Source organism: Oncorhynchus gorbuscha, linkage group LG18, assembly GCF_021184085.1.
Source record: "Oncorhynchus gorbuscha isolate QuinsamMale2020 ecotype Even-year linkage group LG18, OgorEven_v1.0, whole genome shotgun sequence".
Classification (NCBI taxonomy): domain Eukaryota; kingdom Metazoa; phylum Chordata; class Actinopteri; order Salmoniformes; family Salmonidae; genus Oncorhynchus; species Oncorhynchus gorbuscha.
Genome location: NC_060190.1, coordinates 3,537,020 through 3,560,774, shown reverse-complemented (window position 1 = coordinate 3,560,774; position 23,755 = coordinate 3,537,020). Strand labels below are relative to the sequence as shown.

At 43.1% G+C, this 23,755-nt stretch overlaps 1 protein-coding gene across 6 annotated transcripts in view; it reads right to left on the bottom strand.

The window, feature by feature from the left end:
* dennd1c (DENN domain containing 1C) overlaps window positions 1-23,755 on the bottom strand; it is a 39,480-nt gene that overhangs the window by 5,749 nt on the left and 9,976 nt on the right. For 3 of the 6 annotated variants that reach the window (XM_046310334.1, XM_046310335.1, XM_046310337.1), the window contains 10 exons: window positions 23,286-23,366; window positions 22,990-23,070; window positions 21,008-21,061; window positions 10,107-10,217; window positions 8,612-8,712; window positions 7,071-7,114; window positions 5,894-5,997; window positions 5,301-5,426; window positions 3,615-3,716; window positions 2,150-2,243 (listed from right to left, as the gene is read on the bottom strand). In XM_046310334.1, coding sequence (XP_046166290.1) covers window positions 2,150-2,243; window positions 3,615-3,716; window positions 5,301-5,426; window positions 5,894-5,997; window positions 7,071-7,114; window positions 8,612-8,712; window positions 10,107-10,217; window positions 21,008-21,061; window positions 22,990-23,070; window positions 23,286-23,366 — 898 coding nt within the window. The remainder of the gene's footprint in view (window positions 1-2,149; window positions 2,244-3,614; window positions 3,717-5,300; window positions 5,427-5,893; window positions 5,998-7,070; window positions 7,115-8,611; window positions 8,713-10,106; window positions 10,218-21,007; window positions 21,062-22,989; window positions 23,071-23,285; window positions 23,367-23,755) is intronic. The other 3 variants (XM_046310336.1, XM_046310339.1, XM_046310338.1) reach the window with 1 other exon arrangement.

The window sequence follows — 23,755 nt, the reverse complement described above, 5'->3', positions numbered from 1 at the left end:
CAACTGTTGTGTCGTCAGCAAACTTAATGATGGTGTTGAAGTTGTGTTTGGCCACGCAGTCATGGGTGAACAAGGAGTACAGGAGGGGACTAAGCACGCACACTTGAGGATCCCCGGTGTTGAGGACCAGCATGGCAGGTTTGTCGTTGCCTACCCTTACCTCCCTGGGGGCGGCCCTTCAGAAAGTCCTGGATCCAGTTGCAGAGGGAGATGTTTAGTCCCAGGGTCCTTAGCTTAGTGATGAGCTTTGAGGGCTCTATGGTGTTGAACGCTGAGTTGTAGTCAATGAACTGCGTTCTCACATAGGTGTTCCTTTTGTCCAGGTGTGAAAGGACAGTGTGGAGTGCGATTGAGAATGTGTCATCTGTGGATCTTTTGGGGCGGTATTGGAGCCGGTAGAGTAGGATTCACTTTTAGTCCTGTATTGATGCTTTGCCTGTCTGAGGGCAGAGCAGGATTTCTTATGAGCGTCCAGATTAGTGTCCTGCTCCTTGAAAGCGGCAGCTCTAGGCTTTAGCTCGGTGTTGATGTTGCCTGTAATCCATGGCTTCTGGTTGGGATATTTACATACTGTCACTGTGGGGATGTCGGCGATGCACTAATTGATATAGCTGGTGACTGAGGTGGTATACTCCTCAATTCCATTGGATGAATCCAGGAAATATTCCAGTCTGTAATAGCGAAACAGTCCTGTAGCTTAGCATCCGCGTCATCTGACCACTTCCATATTGAGAGTCACTGATACTTCCTGATTTATTTTCCGCTTGTTAGCAGGAATCAGGAGGAGGAGAGTTCTGGTCAGATTTGCCAAATGGAGGGTGAGGGAGAGCTTTGTATGTGTCTCTGTGTGTGAAGTAAAGGTGGTCTAGAGTTCAAAATTTTTTAAAAATCCTCTGGTTGTACATGTGATATGCTGGTAAAAATGAGGTAAAAACGGATTTAAGTTTGCCTGCATTAAAGTCCCCGGCCACTAGGAGCACCACTTCTGGATGAGCATGTTCTTGTTTACTTTATACAGCATGTTGAGTGTGGTCTTAGTGCCAGCATCTGTTTGTTGTGGTAAATAGACAGCTAAGGAAAATATAGATGAAAACTAGTGGTGTGGGGGCTGTGCTTTGGCAAAGTGGGTGGGGTTATATCCTTCCTGTTTGGCCCTGTCCGGGGGGTGTCATCGGATGGGGCCACAGTGTCTCCTGACCCCTCCTGTCTCAGCCTCCAGTATTTATGCTGCAGTAGTTTGTGTCGGGGGGCTAGGGTCAGTTTGTTATATCTGGAGTACTTCTCCTGTCCTATTCGGTGTCCTGTGTGAATTTAAGTGTGCTCTCTCCAATTCTCTCTTTCTCTCTTTCTTTCTCTCTCTCGGAGGACCTGAGCCCTAGGACCATGCCTCAGGACTACCTGACATGATGACTCCTTGCTGTCCCCAGTCCACCTCCAGTTTCAACTGTTCTGCCTGTGATTATTATTATTTGACCATGCTGGTCATTTATGAACATTTGAACATCTTGGCCATGTTCTGTTATAATCTCCACCCGGCACAGCCAGAAGAGGACTGGCCACCCCACATAGCCTGGTTCCTCTCTAGGTTTCTTCCTGGGTTTTGGCCTTTTTAGGGAGTTTTTCCTAGCCACCGTGCTTCTACACCTGCATTGTTTGCTGTTTGGGGTTTTAGGCTGGGTTTCTGTACAGCACTTTGAGATATCAGCTGATGTACGAAGAGCTATATAAATACATTTGACTTGATTTGATTTTGATTTGAACTAGATTGTTTGGCCAGCATCGGTTTGTGAGGACTGAAACACACGCAGACAGACAGACAGACAGACAGACAGACAGACAGACAGACAGACAGACAGACAGACAGGCAGACAGGACAGGCAGGCAGGCAGGCAGGCAGGCAGGCAGGCAGGCAGGCAGACAGACAGACAGACAGACAGACAGACAGACAGACAGACAGACAGACAGACAGACAGACAGACAGACAGACAGACAGGCAGGCAGGCAGGCAGGCAGGCAGACAGACAGACAGACAGACAGACAGACAGACAGACAGACAGACAGACAGACAGACAGACAGACAGACAGACAGACAGACAGACAGACAGACAGACAGACAGACAGACAGACAGACAGACAGACAGACAGGCACCTGCTTCTGCTGTTCCACACTGTAGCATCTCTTGTTCAAACAGGTCGTCTGGCTCTATCCCTCTGTTCAGCAGCTCCAGACGTCCATCAATAAACTGAAAACCAAAACCCAGTCAATGAACAGCTTTGTTCGTATATCATAGGGACTCCTATTCAACCCTGAGAAGATCATTCTACTGAATATCAATATGTTGCTAATAATAAACATAGAACAGTTTGTTCTGTAATCCTGACAAAGACATAACAGTTGGATTGTTGTGACAAGGAACACCTAAAGAAGTGGAGCTACATTACAGAATATGGATTATTACAGAATGTGGATTATTGGAGAATGTGGATTATTACAGAATGTGGATTATTACAGAATGTGGATTATTGCAGAATGTGGATTATTACAGAATGTGGATTATTGCAGAATGTGGATTATTACAGAATGTGGATTATTACAGAATGTGGATTATTGCAGAATGTGGATTATTACAGAATGTGGATTATTACAGAATGTGGATTATTGCAGAATGTGGATTATTACAGAATGTGGATTATTACAGAATGTGGATTATTACAGAATGTGGATTATTGCAGAATGTGGATTATTACAGAATGATTATTACAGAATTATTACAGAATGTGGATTATTACAGAATGTGGATTATTGCAGAATGTGGATTATTACAGAATGTGGATTATTACAGAATGTGGATTATTACAGAATGTGGATTATTACAGAATGTGGATTATTACAGAATGTGGATTATTGCAGAATGTGGATTATTACAGAATGTGGATTATTACAGAATGTGGATTATTGCAGAATGTGGATTATTACAGAATGTGGATTATTACAGAATGTGGATTATTACAGAATGTGGATTATTGCAGAATGTGGATTATTACAGAATGTGGATTATTACAGAATGTGGATTATTGCAGAATGTGGATTATTGCAGAATGTGGATTATTGCAGAATGTGGATTATTACAGAATGTGGATTATTGCAGAATGTGGATTATTACAGAATGTGGATTATTGCAGAATGTGGATTATTACAGAATGTGGATTATTGCAGAATGTGGATTATTGCAGAATGTGGATTATTACAGAATATGGATTATTACAGAATGTGGATTATTACAGAATGTGGATTATTGCAGAATGTGGATTTTACTTGTTCTCATGTTTGTTTTGCTATGGCACCCCCAGAACAACAGAGGGCAGCGTTCTGTCTTGAGATGAACTCACCTGTTAGAAGAGCTGCAGGAGGAGGAGGGCACACACACACACACACACACACACACACACACACACACACACACACACACACACACACACACACACACACACACACACACACACACACACACACACACACACACACACACACACACACACACACACACACACACACACACACACACACACACACACACACACACACACACACACACACACACACACACAGGTACCTGTTTGAAGAGCTGCAGATGGACAGCACTCTGTAGGAACTGTCTCATACTGGGAGACCTGTGGTCCAGGAAAACCTCCTCACAGAACATGATCTGACCATTCTACAGAGAGAGATGAGGGAGGGAGAGTTGGTGAAGAGAAGACACTTTATTGAAACAGGTGTCTGTATATACAGTATTATAGAGTATTCTACAGTATTATTGCATACAGAATAAAAAGCATCTTCACATTATTATATTTTAACGTTATGTATTATGTTATGTAACAGCGTTCCCAAAGTATTCCAGAGTATTATTGTTCTAACCATGTACCCAGAGTATTCCAGAGTATTACCATTCTAACCGGGTACCCAGAGTATTCCAGAGTATTATTGTTCTAACCGGATTCCCACAGTCTTCCAGAGTATTATTGTTCTAACCGGGTTCCCAGAGTATTCCAGAGTATTATTGTTCTAACCGGGTTCCCAGAGTATTCCAGAGTATTATTGTTCTAACCGTGTTCCCACAGTATTCCAGAGTATTATTGTTCTAACTGGGTTCCCACAGTATTCCAGAGTATTATTGTTCTAACCGTGTTCCCAGAGTATTCCAGAATAGTATTGTTCTAACCGTGTTCCCAGAGTATTCCAGAGTATTATTGTTCTAACCGTGTTTCCAGAGTATTATTGTTCTAACCGTGTTCCCACAATATTCCAGAGTATTATTGTTCTAACCGTGTTCCCAGAGTATTCCAGAGTAGTATTGTTCTAACCGTGTTCCCACAGTATTCCAGAGTATTATTGTTCTAACCGTGTTCCCAGAGTATTCCAGAGTAGTATTGTTCTAACCGTGTTCCCAGAGTATTCCAGAGTATTATTGTTCTAACCGTGTTCCCACAGTATTCCAGAGTATTATTGTTCTAACTGGGTTCCCACAGTATTCCAGAGTATTATTGTTCTAACCGGGTTCCCAGAGTATTCCAGAGTATTATTGTTCTAACCGTGTTCCCAGAGTATTCCAGAGTATTATTGTTCTAACCGTGTTTCCAGAGTATTATTGTTCTAACCGTGTTCCCAGAGTATTCCAGAATATTATTGTTCTAACCGTGTTCCCAGAGTATTCCAGAGTATTATTGTTCTAACCGTGTTCCCAGAGTATTCCAGAATATTATTGTTCTAACCGTGTTCCCAGAGTATTCCAGAATATTATTGTTCTAACCGTGTTCCCAGAGTATTCCAGAGTATTATTATTGTTCTAACCGTGTTCCCAGAGTATTATTGTTCTAACCGTGTTCCCAGAGTATTATAGTATTGTTCTAACCGTGTTCCCACAGTATTCCAGAGTATTATTGTTCTAACCGTGTTCCCACAGTATTCCAGAGTATTATTGTTCTAACCGTGTTCCCAGAGTATTCCAGAGTAGTATTGTTCTAACCGTGTTCCCACAGTATTCCAGAGTATTATTGTTCTAACCGTGTTCCCAGAGTATTCCAGAGTATTATTGTTCTAACCGTGTTTCCAGAGTATTATTGTTCTAACCGTGTTCCCACAATATTCCAGAGTATTATTGTTCTAACCGTGTTCCCAGAGTATTCCAGAGTAGTATTGTTCTAACCGTGTTCCCACAGTATTCCAGAGTATTGTTGTTTGTTCTAGTATTCCAGAGTATTGTGTTTCCCAGAGTATTCCAGAGTATTATTGTTCTAACCGTGTTTCCCTTCAGAGCGTCTCCATATCCTCCAAACAGCAGAGCCTGAGCCCTGAGGAAGGCCTTGGCCACGCCCACACCTGCTGACGCTGCCTGGCGTTTCAGACACAACTTCAGACCTGATACCTGGTACACACACACACACACACACACACACACACACACACACACACACACACACACACACACACACACACACACACACACACACACACACACACACACACACACACACACACACACACACACACACACACACACACACACACACACACACACACACACACACACACACACACACACACACACACACACACACGTTGTCACATAGACACATTGTTACACAGACACACAAGTCCACATGCAAGTTACACACACACACATCTAAATTTGCTTACTTGCTCAAATGCACAGATTCGTGAAACCAGGCATGCAAACACACGCACACGCACACGCACACACACACACACACACACACACACACACACACACACACACACACACACACACACACACACACACACACACACACACACACACACACACACACACACACACACACACACACACACACACACACACATTCACATTACCACATCTGCTGGTATCTTCTTCAGGTCTTCGAAGGGAGACTCTATAGTGTTGGTGTCTACATTCAGAATCACCACGTCCTCTAACCCCCGGCTTCTCACTCTCTGGATCAATACATCAACACATTAATCAATACATCAATCAATCAACTAATCAATCAATCAGTCAGTCAACAAACCAACCAATCAACTAATCAATCAATCAGTCAGTCAACAAACCAACCAATCAAATCAAATCAATCAATCAGTCAATCAACAAATCAATCAGTCAATCAACTAATCAATCAATCAGTCAGTCAACAAACCAACCAATCAACAGTCAGTCCAATCAACTAATCAATCAATCAGTCAGTCAAGTCAAATCAATCTCAAGTCAACTAATCAATCAATAATCAATCAATCAGTCAGTCAACAAACCAACCAATCAACTAATCAACTAATCAATCAGTCAATCAATCAGTCAATCAAGTCAACAAACCAACTAATCAACTAATCAATCAATCAATCAGTCAATCAATCATCAGTCAGTCAACCAACCAATCAACTAATCAATCAGTCAGTCAACAAAACCAACCAATCAACTAATAATCAATCAGTCAGTCAACAAACTCAACAAACAGTCAGTCAACAAACCAATCAACTAATCAATCAATCAGTCAGTCAACAAACTAACAATCAATCAACTAATCAATCAATCAGTCAGTCAACAAACCAACCAATCAACTAATCAATCAATCAGTCAACAACCAACCAACCAATCCAACCAATCAATCAACAATCAACTAATCAATCAATCAGTCAAACTAACCAATCAAAACAATCAACTAATCAATCAGTCAGTCAGTAAATCCACAAACAACAGTCTGTCCGTCTGTCCACCTGTCCATCCGTCTGTCCATCAGTCAGTTATTATCCGATGTGATCTCACAGTATACTGTATGATTCATACTGCCCTGCAGGTCCTGGCTGCTTGTCTGAGGGATGAAACACCATTAGAACCTTATAGAAACCATTGAGACGCTGTAGTTACTGTCCATCAGTCAGTTATTATCCGATGTGGTCTCACAGTATACTATATGATTCACACTGCCCTGAAGGTCCTGGCTGCTTGTCTGAGGGATGAAACCCATTAGAACCTTATGGAAACCATGGAGAACGAAACCTGTAGTTACTGTACTCTCTGTCAGACTGGAGTGGACTCCTATGAGGAAGGGCATCGGAGCACTGAGAGACAGACAGACAGAGGAGTGTTGTGTCTCTTCTGACCAGCAGTAGTCCATATCTGACCAGCAGTAGTCCAGTAGGTGTGTGTGTGTGTTTCTCTCTCTCTGACCAGCAGTAGTCCAGTAGGTGTGTGTGTGTGTTTCTCTCTCTCTGACCAGCAGTAGTCCAGTAGGTGTGTGTGTGTGTGTTTTCTCTCTCTCTGACCAGCAGTAGTCCAGTAGGTGTGTGTGTGTGTTCTCTCTCTCTGACCAGCAGTAGTCCAGTAGGTGTGTGTGTGTGTGTTCTCTCTCTCTGACCAGCAGTAGTCCAGTAGGTGTGTGTGTGTGTGTTCTCTCTCTCTGACCAGCAGTAGTCCAGTAGGTGTGTGTGTGTGTTTTCTCTCTCTCTGACCAGCAGTAGTCCAGTAGGTGTGTGTGTGTGTGTTTCTCTCTCTGACCAGCAGTAGTCCAGTAGGTGTGTGTGTGTGTTGTTCTCTCTCTCTGACCAGCAGTAGTCCAGTAGGTGTGTGTGTGTGTTTTTCTCTCTCTGACCAGCAGTAGTCCAGTAGGTGTGTGTGTGTTTCTCTCTCTCTGACCAGCAGTAGTCCAGTAGGTGTGTGTGTGTGTTCTCTCTCTGACCAGCAGTAGTGTGTGTGTGTGTTCTCTCTCTCTGACCAGCAGTAGTCCAGTAGGTGTGTGTGTGTGTGTTTTCTCTCTCTGACCAGCAGTAGTCCAGTAGGTGTGTGTGTGTGTGTGTGTGTGTTCTCTCTCTCTGACCAGCAGTAGTCCAGTAGGTGTGTGTGTGTGTGTTTTCTCTCTCTCTGACCAGCAGTAGTCCAGTAGGTGTGTGTGTGTGTTCTCTCTCTCTGACCAGCAGTAGTCCAGTAGGTGTGTGTGTGTGTGTTTTCTCTCTCTGACCAGCAGTAGTCCAGTAGCAGTAGTCCAGTAGGTGTGTGTGTGTTTTTCTCTCTCTGACCAGCAGTAGTCCAGTAGGTGTGTGTGTGTGTGTGTGTGACCAGCAGTAGTCCAGTAGGTGTGTGTGTGTGTGTGTTTTCTCTCTCTCTGACCAGCAGTAGTCCAGTAGGTGTGTGTGTGTTGACCAGCAGTAGTCTCTCTCTGACCAGCAGTAGTCCAGTAGGTGTGTGTGTGTGTGACCAGCAGTAGTCCAGTAGGTGTGTGTGTGTTCTCTCTCTGACCAGCAGTAGTCCAGTAGGTGTGTGTGTGTTCTCTCTCTCTGACCAGCAGTAGTCCAGTAGGTGTGTGTGTGTGTGTGTTTTCTCTCTGACCAGCAGTAGTCCAGTAGGTGTGTGTGTGTGTGTGTTCTTCTCTGACCAGCAGTAGTCCAGTAGGTGTGTGTGTATGTGTGTGTGTGTGTGTGTGTGTGTGTGTGTGTTCTCTGACCAGCAGTAGTCCAGTAGGTGTGTATGTGTGTGTGTCTGTTCTCTCTCTCTGACCAGCAGTAGTCCAGTAGGTGTGTATGTGTGTGTGTGTATGTGTGTGTGTGTGTTCTCTCTCTGACCAGCAGTAGTCCAGTAGGTGTGGGGGCAGGACAGGTATGAAGATGTGTTGCCAGTACATGGGGTAGAGCACAGCACTGAGGGCATGAACACACGCTGTCAACTGGAGCGGAGAGATGGGGAGAGAGAGAGAGAAGGGGAGGGAGAGAGAGAAGGGAGAGAGAGAGAGGTGGGAGGGAGAGAGAGAGAGGGGGAGGGAGAGAGAGGTGGGAGGGAGAGAGAGGGGGGAGAGAGAGAGGTGGGAGGGGAGAGAGGGGGAGAGAGAGAGAGAGGTGGGAGGGAGAGAGAGGGGGAGAGAGAGAGGTGGGAGGGAGAGACAGAGGGGAGAGAGAGAGGTGGGAGGGAGAGACAGAGGGGGGGGAGAGGTGGGAGGGAGAGACAGAGGTTTTCTCTCTCTGAGAGAGAGGTGGGAGGGAGAGACAGAGGGGAGAGAGAGAGAGGTGGGAGGGAGAGAGAGAGGTGGGAGGGAGAGACAGAGGGGGAGAGAGAGAGAGAGGTGGGAGGGAGAGAGAGGGGGGGAGAGAGAGAGGTGGGAGGGAGAGAGAGAGGTGGGAGGGAGAGACAGGGGGAGAGAGAGAGAGAGGTGGGAGGGAGGGAGGGAGGGGAGAGAGAGGGAGGAGAGAGAGAGGTGAGAGGGAGAGACAGAGGGGGAGAGAGAGAGAAAGGTGGGAGGAAGAGAGAGGTGGGAGGGATGGAGAGAGGTGGGGGGAGGGAGAGAGAGGTGGGAGAGAGGGAGAGTGGTGGGGGGGAGAGAGGGAGAGGTGGGAGAGAGGGAGAGAGGGAGGAGAGAGAGGTGGGAGGGAGAGAGAGAGGTGGGAGGGAGGGAGGGAGGTGGAAGGGAGAGAGAGAGGTGGGAGGGAGGGAGGTGGAAGGGGAGAGAGAGGTGGGAGGGAGAGAGAGAGGTGGAATGGAGGAAGAGAGGTGGGAGGGAGAGACAGAGGGGGTAGAGAGAGAGATGGGAAGGAGAGAGAGAGGTGGGAGTGAGGGAGGGAGAGAGGTGGGGGGGGAGGGAGAGAGGTGGGGGGAGGGAGAGAGAGGGGGGAGAGAGGGAGAGAGGTGGGGGAGAGAGAGTGGGGTGGGAGAGAGTGGGAGAGAGGGAGGAGGAGAGGGGGAGAGAGAGAGAGGTGGGAGGGAGGGAGAGAGAGGGAGGGAGGGAGGGAGGGAGGGAGGGAGGGAGAGAGGAGGGGGAGAGAGGGAGAGAGGTGGGGGGGAGAGAGAGAGGTGGGAGAGAGGGAGAGAGGGAGAGAGGGAGGAGAGAGAGAGGTGGGAGAGAGGGAGAGAGGTGGGGGAGAGAGAGAGAGAGGTGGGAGAGAGGGAGAGAGGGAGAGAGGGAGGAGAGAGAGAGGTGGGAGAGAGGGAGAGAGAGAGGTGGGAGGAAGGGAGCCCAATCAGAACAGCATACATTTATGTTAGAAATTACGGAAAGCAACTTTTGAGAATGGGTTGAATGAAATTTTGTGAGTTGTTGATGTATAGTGTGTGTGTGTGTATCCTCACTGTGCTGAGTTTGCTGGAGAGGATGAGGATGCGTCTCTCAAACAACATGCTGGCATAGAGCTGGAGGAGGTTAGACACATCTACCGCTACCACCAACTCTGTCAGGTTCCTCTGTAACACACACACACACACACACACACACACACACACACACACACACACACACACACACACACACACACACACACACACACACACACACACACACACACACACACACACACACACACACACACACACACACACACACACACACACACACACACACACACACACACACACACACACCACAGTATTAAAACAATAGGCAATTAAAAAACAATTAACCTAAAGCATTCAGGTCCCGCTGTACTGTAAGACCTGTCGTTACCATGGAGACTTTATAATATAATAATATTATATATAATGTATTATAATCTTCCTGTGGTGATCTCTCTGTCAATGTTAAGACAGAGGTTATCTATGAGATGTATAATCAATGTTAAGACGGGTCATCTATGAGATGTATAGTATAATCAATGTTAAGACAGGGGTCATCTATGAGATGTATAATCAATGTTAAAACAGGGGTCATCTATGAGATGTATAATCAATGTTAAGACAGGGGTCATCTATGAGATGTATAATCAATGTTAAGACAGGGGTCATCTATGAGATGTATAGTATAATCAATGTTAAGACAGGGGTCATCTATGAGATGTATAATCAATGTTAAGACAGGGGTCATCTATGAGATGTATAGTATAATCAATGTTAAGACAGGGGTCATCTATGAGAGATGTATAATCAATGTTAAGACAGGGGTCATCTATGAGATGTATAATATAATCAATGTTAAGATGAGATGTATAATCAATGTTAAGACAGGGGTCATCTATGAGATGTATAGTATAATCAATGTTAAGACAGGGGTCATCTATGAGATGTATAGTATAATCAATGTTAAGACAGGGGTCATCTATGAGATGTATAGTATAATCAATGTTAAGACAGGGGTCATCTATGAGATGTATAGTATAATCAATGTTAAGACAGGGGTCATCTATGAGATGTATAATCAATGTTAAGACAGGGGTCATCTATGAGATGTATAGTATAATCAATGTTAAGACAGGGGTCATCTATGAGATGTATAATCAATGTTAAGACAGGGGTCATCTATGAGATGTATAATCAATGTTAAGACGGGTCATCTATGAGATGTATAATCAGCATTAAGACAGGGGTCATCTATGAGATGTATAATCAATGTTAAGACAGGGGTCATCTATGAGATGTATAATCAATGTTAAGACAGGGGTCATCTATGAGATGTATAATCAATGTTAAGACAGGGGTCATCTATGAGATGTATAATCAATGTTAAGACAGGGGTCATCTATGAGATGTATAATCAATGTTAAGACAGGGGTCCTCTATGAGATGTATAATCAATGTTAAGACAGGGGTCATCTATGAGATGTATAATCAATGTTAAGACAGGGGTCATCTATGAGATGTATAATCAATGTTAAGACAGGGGTCATCTATGAGATGTATAATCAATGTTAAGACAGGGGTCATCTATGAGATGATGTATAATCAATGTTAAGACAGGGGTCATCTATGAGATGTATAATCAATGTTAAGACAGGGGTCATCTATGAGATGTATAATCAATGTTAAGACAGGGGTCATCTATGAGATGTATAATCAATGTTAAGACAGGGGTCATCTATGAGATGTATAATCAATGTTAAGACAGGGGTCATCTATGAGATGTATATAATCAATGTTAAGACAGGGGTCATCTATGAGATGTATAATCAATTAAGACAGGGGTCATCTATGAGATGTATAATATAAGACGGGTCATCTAAGAGATGTAGTATAATCAATTAAGACAGGGGTCATCTATGAGATGTATAATCAGCATTAAGACAGGGGTCATCTATGAGATGTATAATATAATCAATGTTAAGACAGGGGTCATCTATGAGATGTATAGTATAATCAATGTTAAGACGGGTCATCTATGAGATGTATAGTATAATCAATGTTAAGACAGGGGTCATCTATGAGATGTATAGTATAATCAATGTTAAGACAGGGTCAATGAGATGTATAATCAATGTTAAGACAGGGGTCATCTATGAGATGTATAATATAATCAATGTTAAGACAGGGGTCATCTATGAGATGTATAATCAATGTTAAGACAGGGGTCATCTATGAGATGTATAATCAATGTTAAGACAGGGGTCATCTATGAGATGTATAATCAATGTTAAGACAGGGGTCATCTATGAGATGTATAATCAATGTTAAGACAGGGGTCATCTATGAGATGTATAATCAATGTTAAGACAGGGGTCATCTATGAGATGTATAGTATAATCAATGTTAAGACAGGGGTCATCTATGAGATGTATAATATAATCAATGTTAAGACAGGGGTCATCTATGAGATGTATAGTATAATCAATGTTAAGACAGGGGTCATCTATGAGATGTATAATCAATGTTAAGACAGGGGTCATCTATGAGATGTATAATCAATGTTAAGACAGGGGTCATCTATGAGATGTATAATCAATGTTAAGACAGGGGTCATCTATGAGATGTATAGTATAATCAATGTTAAGACAGGGGTCATCTATGAGATGTATAATCAATGTTAAGACAGGGGTCATCTATGAGATGTATAGTATAATCAATGTTAAGACAGGGGTCATCTATGAGATGTATAATCAATGTTAAGACAGGGGTCATCTATGAGATGTATAATCAATGTTAATCAGTATAATCAATGTTAAGACAGGGGTCATCTATGAGATGTATAATCAATGTTAAGACAGGGGTCATCTATGAGATGTATAATCAATGTTAAGACAGGGGTCATCTATGAGATGTATAATCAATGTTAAGAGTATAATCAGGGGTCATCAGGGGTCATCTATGATGTATAATCAATGTGAAGACAGGGGTCATCTATGAGATGTATAATCAATGTTAAGACAGGGGTCATCTATGAGATGTATAATCAATTTTAAGACAGGGGTCATCTATGAGATGTATAATCAATGTTAAGACAGGGGTCATCTATGAGATGTATAATCAATGTTAAGACAGGGGTCATCTATGAGATGTATAATCAATGTTAAGACGGGTCATCTATGAGATGTATAGTATAATCAATGTTAAGACAGGGGTCATCTATGAGATGTATAATCAATGTTAAGACAGGGGTCATCTATGAGATGTATAGTATAATCAATGTTAAGACAGGGGTCATCTATGAGATGTATAATCAATGTTAAGACAGGGGTCATCTATGAGATGTATAATCAATGTTAAGACAGGGGTCATCTATGAGATGTATAATCAATGTTAAGACAGGGGTCATCTATGAGATGTATAATCAATGTTAAGACAGGGGTCATCTATGAGATGTATAATCAATGTTAAGACAGGGGTCATCTATGAGATGTATAATCAATGTTAAGACAGGGGTCATCTATGATGATGTATAATCAATGTTAAGACAGGGGTCATCTATGAGTATAATATAATCAATGTTAAGACAGGGGTCATCTATGAGATGTATAATCAATGTTAAGACAGGGGTCATCTATGAGATGTATAATCAATGTTAAGACAGGGGTCATCTATGAGATGTATAATCAATGTTAAGACAGGGGTCATCTATGAGATGTATAATCAATGTTAAGACAGGGGTCATCTATGAGATGTATAATCAATGTTAAGACAGGGGTCATCTATGAGATGTATAATCAATGTTAAGACAGGGGTCATCTATGAGATGTATAATCAGCATTAAGACAGGGGTCATCTATGAGATGTATAATCAATGTTAAGACAGGGGTCATCTATGAGATGTATAATCAATGTTAAGACAGGGGTCATCTATGAGATGTATAGTATAATCAATGTTAAGTCATCTAGGGGCATTAAGACAGGGGTCATCTATGAGATGTATAATCAATGTTAAGACAGGGGTCATCTATGAGATGTATAATCAATGTTAAGACAGGGGTCATCTATGAGATGTATAATCAATGTTAAGACAGGGGTCATCTATGAGATGTATAATCAATGTTAAGACAGGGGTCATCTATGAGATGTATAATCAACATTAAGACAGGGGTCATCTATGAGATGTATAATCAACATTAAGACAGGGGTCATCTATGAGATGTATAATCAATGTTAAGACAGGGGTCATCTATGAGATGTATAATCAATGTTAAGACAGGGGTCATCTATGAGATGTATAATCAATGTTAAGACAGGGGTCATCTATGAGATGTATAATCAATGTTAAGACAGGGGTCATCTATGAGATGTATAATCAATGTTAAGACAGGGGTCATCTATGAGATGTATAATCAATGTTAAGACAGGGGTCATCTATGAGATGTATAATCAATGTTAAGACAGGGGTCATCTATGAGATGTATAATCAATTAAGACAGGGGTCATCTATAGATGTATAATCAATGTTAAGACAGGGGTCATCTATGAGATGTATAATCAATGTTAAGACAGGGGTCATCTATGAGATGTATAATCAATGTTAAGACAGGGGTCATCTATGAGATGTATAATCAATGTTAAGACAGGGGTCATCTATGAGATGTATATACTTATCGCTGGAAACTGACTAATTGCCTTGAGCATATTTTAGTATGTTTGTACTCATATAAGTAGCCTAGCAACAGTAAAGAATGTGTTCTGAGTCAGATGGAATTATCTACAGTATGTGTAAAGATGGAATGATCTACAGTATGTGTAAAGATGGAATGATCTACAGTATGTGTAAAGGTGGAATGATCTACAGTATGTGTAAAGGTGGAATGATCTACAGTATGTGTAAAGGTGGAATGATCTCAGTATGTGTAAAGGTGGAATGATCTACAGTATGTGTAAAGGTGGAATGATCTACAGTATGTGTAAAGGTGGAATGATCTACAGTATGTGTAAAGATGGAATGATCTACAGTATGTGTAAAGGTGGAATGATCTACAGTATGTGTAAAGATGGAATGATCTACAGTATGTGTAAAGGTGGAATGATCTACAGTATGTGTAAAGATGGAATGATCTACAGTATGTGTAAAGGTGGAATGATCTACAGTATGTGTAAAGGTGGAATGATCTACAGTATGTGTAAAGATGGAATGATCTACAGTATGTGTAAAGGTGGAATGATCTACAGTATGTGTAAAGATGGAATGATCTACAGTATGTGTAAAGATGGAATGATCTACAGTATGTAAAGGGGGCCAGTCTCTAAACAGGATCTTTCCATAACGGTGAGGTAGGAGGCACGTGTTAGAGCTAATAGATTGTAAACTACTGCCCTGTAGCACTGTCTTATAGCTGTTCTATGTCATTATATTCTCTCTGTATGTTATAGCTTCGCTGTTTTATATCATTATATTATCTCTGTATGTTATAGCTTCGCTGTTTTATATCATTATATTATCTCTGTATGTTATAGCTTCACTGTTTTATATCATTATATTATCTCTGTATGTTATAGCTTCACTGTTTTATATCATTATATTATCTCAGTGTTATAGCTTCACTGTTTTATATCATTATATTATCTCTGTTTGTTATAACTTCACTGTTCTATATCATTATATTATCTCAGTGTTATAGCTTTACTGTTTTATATCATTATATTATCTCTGTATGTTATAGCTTCACTGTTTTATATCATTATATTATCTCTGTTTGTTATAGCTTCACTGTTTTATATCATTATATTATCTCTGTATGTGATAGTTTCACTTTTACAGTTCATTATATTATCTCTGTATGTTATAGTTTCACTTTTACAGTTCATTATATTATCTCTGTATGTGATAACTTTTACAGTTCATTATATTATCTCTGTATGTTATTTCACTTTTATAGTTCATTATATTATCTCTGTATGTTATGCATCATTATATTATCTCTGTATGTTATAGTTTCACTTTTATAGTTCATTATATTATCTCTGTATGTTATGCATCATTATATTATCTCTGTATGTTATAGCTTCACTTTTATAGTTCATTATATTATCTCTGTATGTGATAACTTCACTTTTACAGTTCATTATATTATCTCTGTATGTTATAGCTTCACTTTTATAGTTCATTATATTATCTCTGTATGTTATGCATCATTATATCCACTTGACTGTGAATAGATTGCTTATTCTCAGAAATAGCTCTTTGTGTCTGAGAAGGATAATTATCTGGTGGACTGTCGCAGGCTGCCAGAATGTGCACTCCCTAGTCTCAAAGCCTCTCCTGACTGATAAGAAGTGGACTGTGGCAGGCTGTCAGAATGTGCACTCCCTAGTCTCAAAGCCTCTCCTGACTGATAAGAAGTGGACTGTGGCAGGCTGCCAGAATGTGCACTCCCTAGTCTCAAAGCCTCTCCTGACTGATAAGAAGTGGACTGTGGCAGGCTGCCAGAATGTGCACTCCCTAGTCTCAAAGCCTCTCCTGACTGATAAGAAGTGGACTGTGGCAGGCTGCCAGAATGTGCACTCCCTAGTCTCAAAGCCTCTCCTGACTGATAAGAAGTGGACTGTGGCAGGCTGCCAGATTGTGCACTCCCTAGTCTCAAAGCCTCTCCTGACTGATAAGAAGTGGACTGTGGCAGGCTGCCAGAATGTGCACTCCCTAGTCTCAAAGCCTCTCCTGACTGATAAGAAGTGGACTGTGGCAGGCTGCCAGATTGTGCACTCCCTAGTCTCAAAGCCTCTCCTGACTGATAAGAAGTGGACTGTGGCAGGCTGCCAGAATGTGCACTCCCTAGTCTCAAAGCCTCTCCTGACTGATAAGAAGTGGACTGTGGCAGGCTGCCAGAATGTGCACTCCCTCGTCTCAAAGCCTCTGATAAGAAGACAGGTAAGACAGTGAGGTGAGTGGAGGAGAACCGAAGGTTCTGGACTCAAACTGGGACAATAACCCCACCTGCCAAACAATTCATTGTTTTTCGACACAGGAGGGGGGTCTGTTTGGGAAGAGTGGGGGGCGGGTGTTTAGTCAGAAGTTGTAAATATATGTGATTGTGATGTCATATCTTGTCTTTGCAGCTGTACGACCCAGTGTGGTGAATACATCTAACATCTGTACGACCCAGTGTGGTGAATACATCTGTACGACCCAGTGTGGTGAATACATCTAACATCTGTATGACCCAGTGTGGTGAATACATCTGTACGACCCAGTGTGGTGAATACATCTAACATCTGTACGACCCAGTGTGGTGAATACATCTGTACGACCCAGTGTGGTGAATACATCTGTACGACCCAGTGTGGTGAATACATCTGTACGACCCAGTGTGGTGAATACATCTAACATCTGTACGACCCAGTGTGGTGAATACATCTAACATCTGTACGACCCAGTGTGGTGAATACATCTGTACCACCCAGTGTGGTGAATACATCTGTACGACCCAGTGTGGTGAATACATCTGTACGACCCAGTGTGGTGAATACATCTGTACGACCCAGTGTGGTGAATACATCTGTACGACCCAGTGTGGTGAATACATCTGTACGACCCAGTGTGGTGAATACATCTGTACGACCCAGTGTGGTGAATACATCTAACATCTGTACGACCTAGTGTGGTGAATACATCTGTACGACCCAGTGTGGTGAATACATCTAACATCTGTACGACCCAGTATGGTGAATACATCTGTACGACCCAGTGTGGTGAATACATCTGTACGACCCAGTGTGGTGAATACATCTGTACGACCCAGTGTGGTGAATACATCTGTACGACCCAGTGTGGTGAATACATCTGTACGACCCAGTGTGGTGAATACATCTGTACGACCCAGTGTGGTGAATACATCTGTACGACCCAGTGTGGTGAATACATCTGTACGACCCAGTGTGGTGAATACATCTGTACGACCCAGTGTGGTGAATACATCTGTACGACCCAGTGTGGTGAATACATCTGTACGACCCAGTGTGGTGAATACATCTGTACGACCCAGTGTGGTAACATCTGTACGACCCAGTGTGGTGAATACATCTAACATCTGTATGACCCAGTGTGGTGAATACATCTGTACCACCCAGTGTGGTGAATACATCTGTACGACGCAGTGTGGTGAATACATCTAACATCTGTACGACCCAGTGTGGTGAATACATCTAACATCTGTACGACCCAGTGTGGTGAATACATCTGTACGACCCAGTGTGGTGAATACATCTGTACCACCCAGTGTGGTGAATACATCTAACATCTGTACGACCCAGTGTGGTGAATACATCTGTACGACCCAGTGTGGTAAATACATCTGTACGACCCAGTGTGGTGAATACATCTGTACGACCCAGTGTGGTGAATACATCTAACATCTGTATGACCCAGTGTGGTGAATACATCTAACATCTGTACGACCCAGTGTGGTGAATACATCTAACATCGAATACATCTGTTTGACCCAGTGTGGTGAATACATCTGTTTGACCCAGTGTGGTGAATACATCTGTACGACCCAGTGTGGTGAATACATCTGTATGACCCAGTGTGGTGAATACATCTGTACTACCCAGTGTGGTGAATACATCTAACATCTGAATACATCTGTTTGACCCAGTGTGGTGATACATCTGTACGACCCAGTGTGGTGAATACATCTAACATCTGTACGACCCAGTGTGGTGAATACATCTGTATGACCCAGTGTGGTGAATACATCTGTACTACCCAGTGTGGTGAATACATCTGTACTACCCAGTGTGGTGAATACATCTAACATCTGTACGACCCAGTGTGGTGAATACATCTGTATGACCCAGTGTGGTGAATACATCTGTACTACCCAGTGTGGTGAATACATCTGTATGACCCAGTGTGGTGAATACATCTAACATCTACCCAGTGTGGTGAATACATCTGTATGACCCAGTGTGGTGAATACATCTGTACTACCCAGTGTGGTGAATACATCTAACATTGAATACATCTGTACTACCCAGTGTGGTGAATACATCTGTACTACCCAGTGTGGTGAATACATCTAACATCTGTATGACCCAGTGTGGTGAATACATCTGTACGACCCAGTGTGGTGAATACATCTAGCATCTGTATGACCCAGTGTGGTGAATACATCTCATCTGTATGACCCAGTGTGGTGATACATCTGTACCACCCAGTGTGGTGAATACATCTAACATCTGTATGACCCAGTGTGGTGAATACATCTGTACGACCCAGTGTGGTGAATACATCTGTACCACCCAGTGTGGTGAATACATCTAACATCTGTACGACCCAGTGTGGTGAATACATCTGTACGACCCAGTGTGGTGAATACATCTGTACCCGACCCAGTGTGGTGAATACATCTGTACCCGACCCAGTGTGGTGAATACATCTGTACGACCCAGTGTGGTGAATACATCTGTACGACCCAGTGTGGTGAATACATCGGTACTACCCAGTGTGGTGAATACATCTAGCATCTGTACGACCCAGTGTGGTGAATACATCTGTACGACCCAGTGTGGTGATACATCTGTACGACCCAGTGTGGTGAATAAAACAGCATTAATCGCTCTTCTGAGTTTGACTTGAATTTGTAGCAGAACTTAGAATCAAACACTATTATCAACGTACCAACAGCAGTAGCATTATGGTTCAGATACACTGTAGATCAAACTCATTCCATGGAGGGCCTCGTGTCTGCTGGATTATGGGTTTTCCTTTCAATTAAGACCGAGACAAGCAGGTGGGAGGAGTTTCTTACTAATTAAGGACCTTACTTCATCAATCAAGTTCAAGGTAGGAGAAATGAACAGCAGACACTCAGCCCTCCATGGAATGAGTTTGACACGTAGATCATTACAACAGTGTATTATAGTGACAGCCAACTAACACTGTCAGGGATGGAGGGGAGCCCTCTGGGGTCAGGGTCAGGGTTAGGGTCAGGGTCAGGGTCAGGGTCAGGGTTAGGGTTAGGGTTAGGGTCAGGGTTAGGGTCAGGGTCAGGGTTAGGGTCAGGGTCAGGGTCAGGGTCAGGGTCAGGTTTAGGGTCAGGGTTAGGGTCAGGGTCAGGATCAGGGTTAGGATCAGGGTCAGGATCAGGGTCAGGGTTAGGGTCAGGGTCAGGGTCAGGGTTAGGGTCAGGATCAGGGTCAGGGTCAGGGTTAGGGTCAGGGTCAGGGTCAAGGTCAGGATCAGGGTCAGGGTCAGGGTCAGGGTCAGGGTTAGGGTCAGGGTTAGGATCAGGGTCAGGGTCAGGGTCAGGAAAAGGGTTAGGATCAGGGTTAGGGTCAGGGTTAGGATCAGGGTCAGGGTTAGGATCAGGGTCAGGGTTAGGGTCAGGGTTAGGGTCAGGGTTAGGATCAGGGTTAGGGTCAGGGTTAGGATCAGGGTCAGGGTCAGGGTCAGGGTCAGGAAAAGGGTTAGGATCAGGGTTAGGGTCAGGATCAGGGTCAGGATCAGGGTCAGGGTTAGGGTCAGGGTCAGGGTTAGGGTCAGGGTTAGGGTCAGGGTCAGGATCAGGGTTAGGGTCAAGGTCAGGGTCAGGGTTAGGGTCAGGGTCAGGGTCAGGATCAGGGTCAGGGTCAGGGTTAGGGTCAGGGTTAGGATCAGGGTCAGGGTCAGGGTCAGGGTTAGGATCAGGGTCAGGGTCAGGGTCAGGAAAAGGGTTAGGATCAGGGTTAGGATCAGGATCAGGGTCAGGGTCAGTGTCAGGGTCAGGGTTAGGGTTAGGATCAGGATCAGAGTTAGGGTCAGGGTTAGGGTCAGGGTCAGGGTCAGGGTCAGGATCAGGATCAGGATCAGGATCAGGGTCAGGGTCAGGGTTAGGGACAGGGTCAGGGTTAATGTATTACAGTGACAGCAGACTCACACTCTCAGGGATGGAAGGGAGTCCTCTGGGGTCTGGAGCGATGAAGTACGGGACCTGGGGAAGAAGGGAAGAAGGAGCAGTTAGTTTCCATCCCAAGTGGCACCCTATTCCAGAAGTGCACTATTTCTGACCACGGCGCATAGGGCTCTATACAGGGAATAAGATGCCATTTGAGGTGCAGTCCTAGTCAGAAAGAACAACATCTGGGTGTATGTTAGTGCTGGTAGACCCATCATGATCCTGTTATCAGGTCTGGATGTTGAGAGAACCAGGGTTCACCGAGTATCCAGGTGATTTAGATTTTTTATTTATCTAGTTTTAGGTGTTAACTATGTCTTGGTTTCGTAGTAGATCAGGTTATAGGTTATAGGTGTTAATCCAGACCAGGTTATAGGTTATATGTTCTAGGTGTTAATCCAGACCAGGTTCTAGGTGTTAATCCAGACCAGGTTCTAGGTGTTAATCCAGACCAGGTTATAGGTGTTAATCCAGACCAGGTTATAGGTTATAGGTTATAGGTGTTAATCCAGACCAGGTTTTAGGTTCTAGGTGTTAATCCAGACCAGGTTTTAGGTTCTAGGTGTTAATCCAGACCAGGTTTTAGGTTCTAGGTGTTAATCCAGACCAGGTTTTAGGTTACAGGTGTTAATCCAGACCAGGTTATAGGTTATAGGTAATAATCCAAACCAGGTTATAGGTGTTAATCCAGACCAGGTTATAGGTGTTAATCCAGACCAGGTTATAGGTTATAGGTGTTAATCCAGACCAGGTTTTAGGTTATAGGTGTTAATCCAGACCAGGTTATAGGTTATAGGTAATAATCCAAACCAGGTTATAGGTGTTAATCCAGACCAGGTTATAGGTGTTAATCCAGACCAGGTTATAGGTGTTAATACAGACCAGGTTTTAGGTTCTAGGTGTTAATCCAGACCAGGTTTTAGGTTATGGGTGTTAATCCAGACCAGGTTTTAGGTTATAGGTGTTAATCCAGACCAGGTTTTAGGTTATAGGTGTTAATCCAGACCAGGTTTTAGGTTATAGGTGTTAATCCAGACCAGGCTTTAGGTTATAGGTGTTAATCTGGTCCTTCTGTAGCTCAGTTGGTAGAGCATGGCGCTTGTAACGCCAGGGTAGTGGGTTCAATCCCCGGGACCACCCATACGTAGAATATATGCACACATGACTGTAAATCGCTTTGGATAAAAGCGTCTGCTAAATGGCATATATTATTATTATTATATATTATTAATCCAGACCAGGTTTTAGGTTATAGGTGTTAATCCAGACCAGGTTATAGGTAATAATCCAAACCAGGTTATAGGTGTTAATCCAGACCAGGTTATAGGTGTTAATCCAGACCAGGTTATAGGTGTTAATCCAGACCAGGTTCTAGGTTCTAGGTGTTAATCCAGACCAGGTTATAGGTTATAGGTTATAGGTGTTAATCCATACCAGGTTTTAGGTTATAGGTGTTAATCCAGACCAGGTTATAGGTTATAGGTGTTAATCCAGACCAGGTTATAGGTTATAGGTGTTAATCCAGACCAGGTTATAGGTTATAGGTGTTAATAAAGACCAGGTTTTAGGTTCTAGGTGTTAATCCAGATCAGGTTTTAGGTTCTAGGTGTTAGTGCAGCAGACCAGTTTTAAGGTTCTAGTAGGTGTTAGTCCAGACCAGGTTTTAGGTTCTAAGTGTTATGACGGACCAGGTTTTTAGTTTCTAGCTGTTAGCCCAGACCAATTTTTAGGTTCTAGGTGTTAGTCCAGACCAGGCTTTAGGTTCTCGGTGTTAAAACAGACCAGGTTTTAGGTTCTAGGTGTTAGTCCAGACCAGGTTTTAGGTTCTAGGTGTTAGTCCAGACCAGACCAGGTTTTAGGTTCTAGGTGTTAGTCCAGACCAGGTTTTAGGTTCTAGGTGTTAGTCCAAACCAGGTGTTAGGTTCTAGGTGTTAGTCCAGACCTAGCAGGGTTCCAGGACTCACCCCTTCCTGCCCCTTCCCCGGAGTGAGGGGGGCATGTCCAGGAGGGCGGGGCATCTCTGTCCTGACCAATAGCTTCTCTCCCTCAGAGAGAAACACAACACACTACCACACAGCCCAGAAAACCCCTCTATCTAATAACAAATCCACACGATCCACTACAACACAGAAAACAGTTTCAATGACAACCGCGTAACGTAATATGATTGTGTTTCCTATATAATGGGTTGGAATTGGAATTTCCACTTGGAATTAGAATTGATGGGACAGTTGTGATGAATAGACTTGTTGAGGCTTACCAGCTGCAGAGTGACAGAGCCGACAGCCAATGGCAGGGGATGTGTGTAGAGGGCGCCCAGCAGTTCTCGCATCTCATTGGTCTGTTGAGAAGCAAGCGATACTCGTGAAACACTATTGAAATACTTTTGAAACACTAATGAAATACTTATGAAATACTAATGAAATAGTTATGAATTACTAATTAAATTGATTTGACAAAGAAAAGCCAGGAAAATGTGTGAAGGAACTTGACTGTAAAGAACTGTAGACACAATACAGTCCAGGATGAAGCAGGGGTGTCAAACTCATCCCATGAAAACAATTAAGATGTTTTATTGTCCCACACCAGGTAGGTGCAGATGTTTTATTGTCACACACCAGGTAGGTGCAGATGTTTTATTGTCCCACACCAGGTAGGTGCAGATGTGTTATTGTCCTACACCAGGTAGGTGCAGATGTTTTATTGTCGCACACCAGGTAGGTGCAGATG